General features: G+C 45.3%; 1 protein-coding gene across 1 annotated transcript in view; it reads right to left on the bottom strand.

The window, feature by feature from the left end:
* Window positions 1-524: 524 nt before the first annotated feature.
* Window positions 525-11,989, bottom strand: part of LOC104133776 — an 11,904-nt gene continuing 439 nt past the window's right edge. Inside the window, exons 2-12 of the mRNA XM_009647213.1 lie at window positions 10,340-10,352; window positions 9,636-9,770; window positions 7,932-8,056; window positions 7,546-7,614; window positions 6,960-7,073; window positions 6,018-6,133; window positions 4,843-4,898; window positions 3,307-3,359; window positions 2,411-2,538; window positions 1,724-1,880; window positions 525-627 (exon numbers count right to left, since the gene is read on the bottom strand). Coding sequence (XP_009645508.1) covers window positions 525-627; window positions 1,724-1,880; window positions 2,411-2,538; window positions 3,307-3,359; window positions 4,843-4,898; window positions 6,018-6,133; window positions 6,960-7,073; window positions 7,546-7,614; window positions 7,932-8,056; window positions 9,636-9,770; window positions 10,340-10,352 — 1,069 coding nt within the window. The remainder of the gene's footprint in view (window positions 628-1,723; window positions 1,881-2,410; window positions 2,539-3,306; window positions 3,360-4,842; window positions 4,899-6,017; window positions 6,134-6,959; window positions 7,074-7,545; window positions 7,615-7,931; window positions 8,057-9,635; window positions 9,771-10,339; window positions 10,353-11,989) is intronic.

Genomic DNA, 11,989 nt, shown 5'->3' with positions numbered 1-11,989 from the left:
TTCTCCTACGTCTTCCCAGTTCAGCTCTCATGCAGTTATAGGCAATACTATCAAAGCAGTGTAGTCCCCTGTAATAGCTTTTTCCCATCTTTTAATGACTATAACAACCAGAGGGTTCAGAAAGATCGCGCTTTTATTTCAAAAACGAATCTGAAAGGAAGAGGAACTGCTCAATTGGGTCAGAGATATGCATAGCCCTGGTCTTCACGGCGGGGGGCAGCTGGCAGTTTAGGAAAAATACCCAAAGACAGAGCGCAAAGCGACCCCTCCTAGTGCGCTTTTCCTGCAGTCAGCTGTTCAGAGGTTTCCTTCAAATTGCCTCCAGACCATCATGATTAGCAACCACTAAGACCTGCACAATTAAAATGTATCTCATTTCTCTCCAAATCCTTTTACACCCTCAACCTCCGCAGCATCCTGTGACAACGAGTTCCACACTCAAAACTCTGCATTTTGCGGGGAATAACATATTTTTTTTTTAAAGCTCCTGCTTGCTAATGTCACTTGTACAAGCTTGCAAATGCTCATGGGGGAGAGCTGTCAATCGATGGGTACCAGGAGGAAAGGTTGGGTCCTTCGGCTTCTGAACCAAGCCGCAAATTCGGAACCAGCTGGGAGGCTTCATCCCTGCAAGAAGAGCAGTGATGCTGAGTTGGCATTCTGCAGCGAGGGGGAAGAACCAGACACCCACCCTTTAATTTCTAACATGGCTTTGATTTGGAAGCAGGTACAAGATGGGAACCTACGTGAATTTTGTCAGTGTTGCCAAATAAAGTCTTCTTGGGGTGGATCTACAGACGTCCAGAACCATCTGGACTTGCAGAGGGTGCCACGTTTGGGTTTTAGTGGAGACTTTCCATGTTGGGGCATTTCCCCCACCACACAGGTTTTGACAGCCAGCGAGGGGAGTGGAGCCAGTACGTGGCAGCAGCAACAGGCCAAGGTTTTCAAGTTCAACCAGAGGGCGTTTGGGGGTTTAGTGAACTATTTTATGTGCTTTAAATGGGTCTGGTTTTCAGAAGCAGCTGAGCTCTCAGTCTTCTGAAAGTCATCGACGGTATTTCCTCTGACAGCCAAGAATTTAAATTATTTTAAAAAGCAAACTAAATGTAAACAACCAAACTTGCCTTTTTTTCATGAGAGAAAAGACTCAATAGGGAAAAGGCTCCAGTAAAAGACCGTGACAATCACGTGGTAGGAGAAACAGCACTTCACGGAGAAGTACGTGTTTTGTTGATACGATCCCTTCCCCTAGGAGAGGCATTCCTATATTAATTGATTAACATTTATCTCTTCTGTGCTCTAGTCTGACACATACTTACGTGAGCAAATTTCACTCTCTTAGCCTGCTATTTGGGGTAGAGGACTCATTAGTTTTATAATGAGACAGATTGCCTAGATAAGGCGGTTTCCAGAATGGACTACCCACCAAGTCATAAACCTATATGGAGATCTACATAAAAGCCTACATAACATACGTCTATATAAAAAACAACTGAACAAGTGCCCAATGTTTGTCTGCTTGCACAGTTGTTCTTTTTCAAATAACGTTTACCATGTTTGTCCATTTAATAAACACATTAAGCATTAAATGAACAACATTTCTTTAGATCATATAAACCATCTGTGCATTTATGCTTCAAATATCTATGGAGCTGTAGCCACAGGAGTCAATAGAGGAGGATGGGAATTCTTTACCTCTTCTTGTCTGTCATTATTTTACCTGTAATAGAATTCAACCAAGCCCCAGCCTTGTGTTGACCCGTTCAGTTGGAAATCTGCAATGCACTCATGGAAAACGCCGCTTCCAGTCAGGCCGTTATACACCACGGGGCAAGCCTGCTCATCCAGCGTTGCAGAAACATCAAAGTGCTTGCCACCTTCCATGAGAGTAAAAAGGGAAGAATGTCCCCAACCTTCAGTGGTATTTTATCTCAAAAAATCCCAAGATCTATTATTTTTGCATATGGTTTCTTCTTGTGCTTTCCTAAAGAGCAATAGTTTTCCCGTCTCCTTTGTAAATTAAATAAAATCTTTGATGGAGCCCTATTTTCAGAGCAGCTGAATCCACCCCCTAACATATGTCTTGACACCCAAAAAGTGAAAAATCACATCATTTATCTGGATTAGCAGAAGCAACAGTCATGACAAATAGAAACTATAGCTCTCCCCCTGATACAGCTGCCCGTGGCCCTGACCCTGCAGCGGACACACATCCCGTTTCACCGATGACACCCCACACGTATGACTTAAGCACAGAAGTAAATTTCTTAGGGTGTAAGATGAGGCGTTCAGCTTTCAGATTTGCTCCAAAGATCACATGGAATTTCACTGAATCGTCTTTCCTCCACTAAATTAACTGCATGCCAAAAAGCTGAAGGCAGATACAGGCAGGCTGCATTTAGCTTACCGGCAGTAAAACTGACTCTGTATTCATCCTTGATAACACCATCATCAGCCATCTTAGTCAGCGAGGCATTGGACCACTCAATGCCAGCCTTCCTCCCATCCGGGAAAAAGACATAACCTACAGCGAGGCTGAGGGGGAATGAAATGGAGCAGAATTAAAGTTCAAGCAAAGCTCAAATGGCCCAGCACATTGGCCTTCCAAGGGAGCTGAATGCTGAGCATGGCTGTCATCCCTGGAAAGCAGCAAAATAAATACAAAACCCCACATTATATTGTGGGATATTGCAAATGCTGAGCGGGAGAAGCCATGCATCCAGGAAAGGAATCATAGAATCAGAGAAGCCTGGGTTGGAAGGGACCTCAAGGATCATCTGGTCCAACCTTTCTAGGTAAGAGTGTAGACAAGATGGCCCAGCACCCTGTCCAGCTGGGATGAGAAGGAGATGAGGCTTGCAGGACGGATTGTGGTGGGCAGGTGGGACAGGTGAGTCACTGGGTTCCACTTGGTCACCGGGCCATGAGTGCTGGTCTTTAAGCTTCTGGATGCAGACAGCAGAGCAGGGCTCCCTGCGTAATGCTCCATCACAGACAGAAACACCTTCCCAAATACCTGGTAGTGCTCAATTTGTACCTCTAAATCATCTAGACAGCAAGACAGGCAGATGCATCAGCCAAACAGTAACTGAAAGGGAAGGAAGTAATTGAAGGTAAAAGCTGTCCTTGTGACTAACTGTAAATGGAAAATTGGGTGTGGGGAGAGGACAGCAAGAGGGTGTGAATGGGAATTGGGCGATACAAGTTCAAAGCAAGAACGTGCATATAGGCGTCCCACAGAGCAACTTCTGCCAGCTTTAAGATGTTATGTTTTTAGCAGCGTAAACTTCCTTGGTTACTTACTTAGTTGTGATAGCTGGCATATTAATAACCGTTAAATGTGCCGCAGTTCCCTCCTGTGAAACAGCAATAAAGAAAAAGGAGTCTAATTTGTGTGGACTCATTTGTGTGGATCATACACTGACCAAGAAGTCACTGGATATAACCCAGGTTATGCAGTGTGCTATGACTTTATACTTTTAAATCTTCTCAAGACATCTTCCATGAAAATCTGGCTGTAAAGGAGAGTCCAAGAATGTAAACCAGACACATTAAGGACAAATTAAAGACATTAAGGACAAGAGAAAGTCCACAGCAAGTGGACATAAGAGGAGGAGGGAAACATTGCATGCAGAGATGTCAGCTAGCCATGGTCAAAACTGATGGGCAACCTATTAAAGTTGGCCCTGCTTTGACCAGACATCTCTTTTAACCTGCGTTATTCTATGCCTGAGAGAAGCATATGGGAAAAATGTTAAATAAGAAGGAACTGGAATCTCATGCTTTTATTCATTTCTCTTCCATCCTTGAGTCTGAATCCCTTCACGCTCCACTTGAGCTGCTCTGAGGCAAATATAAGCCTACGTTGTGATGTTAAATAGGTACAGACACTCAGGGTATGAGGACTCCAAACTTCAATCAGCGAGGAACTTTAATTCCTTCCTAACAAACAGCCAGGTGGCTTTTAATTAGGAGAGGAAGAGCCACAGTTATTTCCAGTCCTGGATAACTATGAATAAAAGGGAGAGGGTACTACCTGACTATACACATAACAGTGCCAAAGCTCAGTCTTATGGAAAGGAGCACAGGCATACGGTAAATCACAGCAGCTACTGGATCTGCATTGCACATACGTGGGATTTTCCAAGGTATGTTTTTGTGCTGGCCAACATATATAACTGGGAAAAGAATTCTTGTTCTGAATTCAGTCCTAGCTGCCTGTAACAGAGAGTTTAGATTTCTTTACACCTGCGTCGGCAAAGGAAAAGCTGTTTCAGAAGCATCTGTTTGGGTTGCATGCCAGCTGGTAACGCCAGCATCCAGCATTTCCCCAGGCTCCGTGCTCCCAGCAGCCACAGTGCAGACACTCCTCCGGCACAGCCACGAGGGCAAAGCAGGGATTAGAGCTGAGCACGGGCAGAAATATTTGCCGACTGCTGTCATGAACACTTAGGATGCCTTCAAACACCTTGGGCTCTCAATTAGTGTGAATCAGCGCTGCATCAACTCCATGCAGCCCTGGGTACCCATGGCAGCCAAGAATCTATCCTGTAAAGCTGGCTATCTATTTTTTTCTTTAAAAAGCCCAAACAAACAGTTTCAAGTTAACAAAACGACTTTTGGTTCAACCAGTGCAGCAAAATCTCAGTTCTTACACACAAGGCTCTGCTTTTGAGAGCTGCCTCCAACACTGGTATGTGCTAATGATGGCACCAATTAGCACTTCTGATTGCACACAGTGGATGCTCCCAATGCCATATTTCTGGATATTTAAATATGAGGTGTTCGGAACACCTCCATTTTCATGGGTAAGCAGCATATTGGCATGTTAATACCTACCTCAAAGCGTGCCAAAATCATGACGTACCGGTAAATCTCAGACCAGTTCCTGATACCTGCAAAAAAAAAGAACAAAATCACCCAACCTAAAGTTAAACCATTGCTGGAAAACATGAAATAGGGGTACCTGACTTGACATTAACTTTGAGTAAAGTAACTCTCCAGTAATTGACAACAGGCTAAGCATGTCCCCAGATCAATAATGGAATAGTTCCTCTTTTTCCATTAGTTCAAGACCTAATGGAAAGGGGAGCAGAGTAATACATCGAATCAGACTGCCAACAGGTCTACATACTGGCCAAATCCAGCAAAACATCCCAAAACATTTTAACAGCTCCAAACGTGTCAATGCCTTTGCAGCAGCTCACCAGACATGAATGGACCAAATTCTCTCCATCGTGAATCTCTGCACTCAACTGGCCCAGCTGTGAGCTTATATCCCATCTCCCTCTTAAACAGGAATATTGCTGCCTTGAGGGGCATCAACCTCTAATGAGGTGAAGAGAGGAAGGTGAGATTTGTGGTTCAGGGAGGCTTCATGCCTACTTGGGTCTCGGTACTCTGGTACGTATCCTTTGATGGATAATAAGGACAAGAGGAGCTCTTTGCTCAGGTAGAGTCCCAGCACTTAGCAAGGCAAATCATAGAATCGGTTAGGTTGAAAAAGACCTTTAAGCTCACCAAGCCCAACCGTTCCCCTAACCCTGCCATCCTACCACTAAACCCTGTCCCTAAGCACCTCGTCTGCCCGGCTTTTAAATACCCCCAGGGATGGGGACTCGACCCCTTCCCTGGGCAGCCCCTTCCAGTGCCTGACAGCCCTTTCTGTGAAGAAATTTCTGTGAAGAAATGGTTTGGTCCTCAGCCCCCATGCCACAGTCGCTAAGCTTTAGGGGCTGGAAGAGCAGGAGGAAGCGATGCCAGGACTGGGGGTGCCTTAGGAGCAAGCCGTCATGTTTCTTCTTCATTTAGAAACTGTAACTGCAAGGCCTCAATTCAGGGCGTTACAACATGTGAAGTTCAGCCATAAAAATGGTATTTCCTCTGAAATGTCTTAATGTCATGCTCAGTCATGAAATTCGTTATTTTTAAAGACAATCTTTAGTCCCGCTGTCCTGCCAGTGCCACCTCTACTGAAGGCAGCCAAGCGAGCGAATTGTTCCCGGTGCTGTTACCGTAAGAGTGGCTCCGAACACCTTTGAGGGAAAGTTCTGTTTTTTCATGATTTTCTATTTCAATTTCTCCAACAGACTGGCCCCACTGCTCATGTCGGGAATGTTGTTCCCTTTGCCTGCGAGAAAGAAAAGAGTGAAACAACACAAACAACAAGGCAAAACCAAGGCGGCCCCGATGCCAGTCTGATAGACTTATATGCCAAAATGAAGGAGAGATTTCAGAGCATCTGGATCATGGCTAGGCCAGATGCTACACATTAGCAACCACTTTTACATTTCCCAGTTATTGCTACATAATGTTCATGAGGCACCTGAGAATGAAACAGCAGCAAATTCCCACGGTGACAGACTATAAAAATGCCCTTTGTTTGAAAAAAATGCCGTGCTACCAAACCGTTGCTGCTTAGAAGTGAGCAGGTATCACCAAAGACAGCTCTCTGCTGATACACGTAATCTCTGCTTGTATTATACAACGCGTTACTGTTACTCACATTTTTTCCCTGTATTTTCAGCTCTCTGAAGCTTGTATAGTAATTAAAAAATCCACTGTAGCCCTCCTTTCAAACGGTTATATTTGATCCTTTCCTTAGATATACCTTACCATTGGTTTTGGAAGAGGTCTAAATCAGGTGGTTAGCAATGAAAAAAAGACAGAATAAGAAATATTCCTAATGGTCAAGGTTTAACAGACCAAAACTGTGGGCAGGCCCCTCCACCCGTGTATCAGGAAGACCCCATCTGCATGCAGGGTCCTCCTTACAGGTTGCCAGGTCTCATGTAGCAATGAAACCAGGAGGCACCTGACCAGACCCATGTCCTTTACCAGCTCACTTCAGATTAAACCCACCTTCTAAAGTCACCTAAACCAACACATGACTGACCGTGGAGAAATCTGTAGAAAAATTACTATTAACCCCAGAAGAAACTGATCTTGCCTCTCACTTTTTGACCCTCTGGAAGAACTCAATGGTCCATGGTTCCTGGGCAAAAGCATTTGCAAACGCGTTAGGATGACTGTCGGTACTAAAGTCAAAGACTTCTGTGAAGTTCTCCCAACTAGGAAAAGAGGGGAAAAAAATAAAAGACATTATTGGCTTTTGGGTCATACCAGGCCAAGTTGTGCACTTGCTCCTCTGCCAATGGCAATCTTTGTATTTTATCATTGTTGGAAAATTCTGATTTTCATCATTTTAAATATGTTACTGCTTTTCAAGGAAGCAAACAAAGGAAAACCGAGAAGAGCAACAACGGCGTGCAAGAGCCAACAGATTCCCTAGGGAGGGAAGCAAGCGAAAGCACGCTGCTTGCTCTCCTGCAAGCTGCTCAGAGGTACAAATGCAGCATCACTGCAGAAATGCTGTGCTATTTTGACAGCAAGTCACTTTTTCTCAGACAAATCGAGTCCATAAACAGAAACCAGAAGCAAGAGCTTCATGCGTTACTTTGCAGATGACCCTCTGAAAACAGTAACCAAATCTCTACCCACAAACTCGCTATACATCCCAAAGCAAAAGTGAAATGCTCTTACTGGAAAGAGAATTTAACTGGTACAAGTTCACCTTTCTCTTCGCTCCACTCCTGCCGGTAGGGTCCTTTTCTGTAAGGCAAAGCACGACAGTTGTGTATCACTCCTAAACAAGCAGCAAAATGTTTCCTACGTGTTTGGAGAGCGTTGCAATAGGAGACACTGCAGAAGAATGATGCTACTGGGTGCTAGGGCAGAACAGGAACGCTGTGTTACAACCCCACACCGGACGCAGATATTACTAGCCGTGTTTTCATTCCATAAAAATCAATGCGGGCTATTGCTACCAAATAGCTTTTGGTTCAAGTCGGTTAAATGTATTTCCAGATAGCGTTCAAAAAGCCTCAGTCTTAAGTGTAGATAAACGAAACTATAGAGCGCTACGATACCTGAGTAATCCATTGAAGCTTATTTTCCAGCGGTTTTGGGGCTCTATGTATTCAATAGTGAGCCCTCCTCCGCTCCAAATCCCTTCAGATTCATCACTCACAATCATGTTTGGATGTTGCGGGTGCTAAAAAGACATTTAAGGAAAACATTTGCTTAATTCAGTTGTGGGGATGCAACGCGGGTGAATTCCTGCTCTGCAGGAGGAACACTTGGTTGAATTGCCTTTTCAGTTCTACCTGCTTCTGGTCATCATAGAATCGTAGAATCATAGAATGCTTTGGGTGGGAAGGGACCCCTAGAGGTCATCTAGTCCAAACCCCCTGCAGGGAGCAGGGACACCGCTAACCAGATCTGGTTGCTCAGAGCCCCATCCAACCTGGTCTTGAATGTTTCTAGGGATTCCAGATTACTAGAGAAGGAAAAGCGCATCTAAACCACTGGAGTTATAAGATAATACATTATTGTTTCACATAATACAACTGAATTACTTGTGGGAAGGGAGGTCACTGCAGGACCTCAGCTCATTACCCTGGTGACTCTGTCAAGTTTACAGCCAAGCTGATGCAAGGCTTTGGGGGTAAATTTATTTTTGAGACTGAATTTGATGAACCTCTAAAATGATTTCCATTTCTAGTACGTGCAAGCTCCCGAAGCTCTTCAGCTGCCCTTTGAAAAATTTGTCTTGTTTCCTAAAGCTGCCATCTTTCTGAAAGAGAGCTTATGCCTGTTGCTGTAGGGAAGGATCTAAGAAGGTCCTCAGCTTGGCTGCCAGTTCTAAATGACAAAGACACAAAGTAGTGTCGTTGTAGTAAATGTTACTGGGAAACCAAATAACACACATCAATCTGCTCTGGTTTGGTTTTCTGCAAATAGAATCACAGAACCATAGAACCATTTTGGTTGGAAAAAACCTTTGAGATCAAGTCCAACCACTACCCTAACCCTGCCATCCCACCACTAAACCCTGTCCCTAAGCACCTCGTCTGCCCGGCTTTTAAATACCCCCAGGGATGGGGACTCGACCACCTCCCTGGGCATCCCGTTAATAGGACATCTCCTGCTTTTTCTGGTCATGACTACTCAGCAAAACGGATTTGCGAACATAAAGACAGTTGAGCGCAAAGGGATTTATGTCAGATCTTCCCTCCTTCTTTGCTACATGGTCAGCTATTAACAAAAAAGAAAATCCACAGGCAAAATATATGATTAATGCGGTCTTCCTGTTGGCAAGAATGAAGCAGATGTACATGCAACTCTCTAAAAGCTCTCCTTTCTCTTTAAGAAGAGGCAATTCCGCAATGTTTTTTATAGCATTCACTCATTAAAAAGGGGGGGAGATCAACCATAGCCATACAATGTAACTTATTAACCACATGCTGTGCATTATCAGAAAGACTGAATGTTCAAATTCTTCCTGGGAGACTTACCAAGACTGGGTTTTTTTTAGAAAAAAATTGCTGGTTTGTGCACATTATGAGAAAAAGAGAATGAGTGTCAGATACCAACTTAAAAAAATTAGGCATAATCTGTAACCTGGCCAGTTCTAAAGCGTTAGTCTTTAGTCACAGCACCAATGTCTTACTGTTAGGATTTTAATGTCGTGAAGATGCAGAGAACATTAATTTTGGCTTGGGATCCTAACACAGGTTGAAGATAGGAGTTTAGCACTGCTCCTGAATTGACCTCCCACATCCACCACTTACTTCAAACTCTCCTATTCCGTCCACCCTGAGGAAGAGCCACATCTCACAGATCCCGTTAGGACGTCTGGCAAGGCGAGCAATCACAAAGGTCTTGTCGGTCTCTGCAAAGCCGGTGAAGTAAACCGAATCAAGCGCCTAGGGAAAGGGAAATGGGTTTCAGCTCCAGCTGGAGGCAGGAAAGGAGGGGGAGGACGTGAGCAATTCTTTGTTTTCCGTAGGTTTCTTCTCGGGAATGAAATTTTACTTTCACTTTTTATATTTAATAGCAGGCACCCCAGCAAACAGCCAGAGAGCTTTGCTAGCAGCAGCGAGGCCTCATGCATAAGACAGGACAGTCCATGGGCTCAGAAAGCATTTGGTTAACGTGACAGACAACACTCGCATCATCCACCGACACAAAAGCATTTTTTCCTTTCTTGTTTGCCCACTTCAGAGGCAAAACTGCTCATCAGGGCAGACGCAGAAAGCAGAGAGGGGGCAGATGAGAAGTAGTTCTAGAGGGGGAACATCATTATTGCATGATAGCCACAGACAAGGCAAAATATTACCCTGAATTCAGATGACTGGTTTGCAACGCAAAGTTCCCTTGACCAAAACCCCTCTGAAATGCATCCTCAAAAAGTGTCTGCAAGGAAGAAATCGAGCCACAAACATGCCGTTTCCCCATCTAGCTCCAAAGTGTATGTAGGACAACTTATTCTTACAGGAAACATGGAACTAAAAAGGCAAAAGGGAGAGAAAGAAGGCAGACAGCCACAGGAAACCCAGCCCTTCACTAACATGATGAGCAGCTGGGCTGGTAAAGGGCCAGTTAACATCTCAAATCTCAAAAACTGTTAGGCACAGATGCCCACAACTCCACATTCAGATGTGCTTTTTCATAGCTTTGTGCGGATCTCACTCAAAGTGAAGTTTTAAAAGGTGGAATATGGAAACAAAGATTTATGTATGCATTTTTGGGCATTTTTGCTTCAGAAAAATTATTCACCATAAGATGCAAAAAAAAACCCTAAAATCATATTAGTATTGCCTTTGTGCATACAGATAAGGAGGGATTTTGAGGGCACAGAGTCTGGAAATACACACAGAGCGAACCTGTCGGACGCCAATGCAAAAATTCAGAGACATCATTTCTGGAAGTATTTTCCAGATCTGTTTTTAGACCTTTCTTGTGTTGCTCCAGTGTTGCTGCTTGAGGGAGCCGAGAGGAAATCACAGCCCCCTTGGATGTCAGTTTGATTTGCAAGATGGTGTCACTCCTGCCCTAGCAAATTGGGTTCAGATTGGCAAAATGCTTCAAAACGCTCCAAGCAGCAGCTTAATTAGTAGAAAGGAAAAGCTAGAGAAGACAGCTTCTTTTTTTAAAAGCACAAGTCTCAAAGCATTTGTTAAATAATATGACTCCAGGATCCCCAGAAGGCTCCAGGAAATGTTAGCAAGAAGTTGATTTTTTCACAGAAATGACTTAGGATCCAAAATCTCTGCTGGCACCTTGATGAGGCAAGGAAAACCGAGGGAAATCCCATCTCTACAGCCTCTCTGCTTCTCCCTCCCACCAACCACTACAGCAAAGCCCACCCAAATCTCCCTGTTGGGCACAGCAAGTATTTTGACAGGATGGTACATGAACGCAGGTAAGGTACAGGCTGCAGGTAAAGCGTTTATTATTTATTAAGCAGACAAGTACACCTGGAAAACTAGATTCAGTTCACCAACGGTGTGAAAATAAAAGGCTTCGGTGTCCCATTGTGTGTCTGCTTTTTCCCACCGATACCAGCTGGCCTGATCTGAGGCAATCTTTTCCCCTGCAAGGGTGAGCCAAGGCAACATCCCCACCCTGCCCTCCCTGGGATGTGTGGGAAGAGGGCAAAAAAGCACGTGGGTCCTGAGGCTTCAGGGGTCAGGCAGTGAGGGGTGCCAGGCGGCAGGGTGCTGGGGGTTCCCGAGGGATGCAGGTCCCAGGGGGATGCAAGGTGCTGGGTTGCAGGGAGGGATGCAGGTCCCAGGGGGATGCAAGGTGCTGGGTTGCAGGGAGGGATGCAGGTCCCAAGGGGATGCAAGGTGCTGGGTTGCAGGGAGGGATGCAGGTCCCAAGGGGATGCAAGGTGCTGGGTTGCAGGGAGGGATGCAGGTCCCAGAGGGATGTGGGCTCTGGCGGGTGGGCTGGGTCCGTGGGGGTATGGGTCCAAGGGGAACCGGTGTTGTGGGGGATCGTGGGTCCCAGGGCGTGGGAGTTCCAGGGATTAGGGGGTGGGGGTGCTGGGGCTGGGGTCCCAGGGGAACAGGGAGATGGGGGTGCCAGGGACGGGGGAGACAGGGGGGGCCGGAAGGGGGTCCCGGGAAGGCGCTGCGGC

The sequence above is a fragment of the Egretta garzetta genome, unplaced genomic scaffold (assembly GCF_000687185.1).
Source record: "Egretta garzetta isolate BGI_Z169 unplaced genomic scaffold, ASM68718v1 scaffold39, whole genome shotgun sequence".
Taxonomy (NCBI): Eukaryota; Metazoa; Chordata; class Aves; order Pelecaniformes; family Ardeidae; genus Egretta; species Egretta garzetta.
The sequence above is the reverse complement of the archived record's forward strand: the minus strand, read 5'-3'. Positions and strand labels throughout refer to the sequence as shown.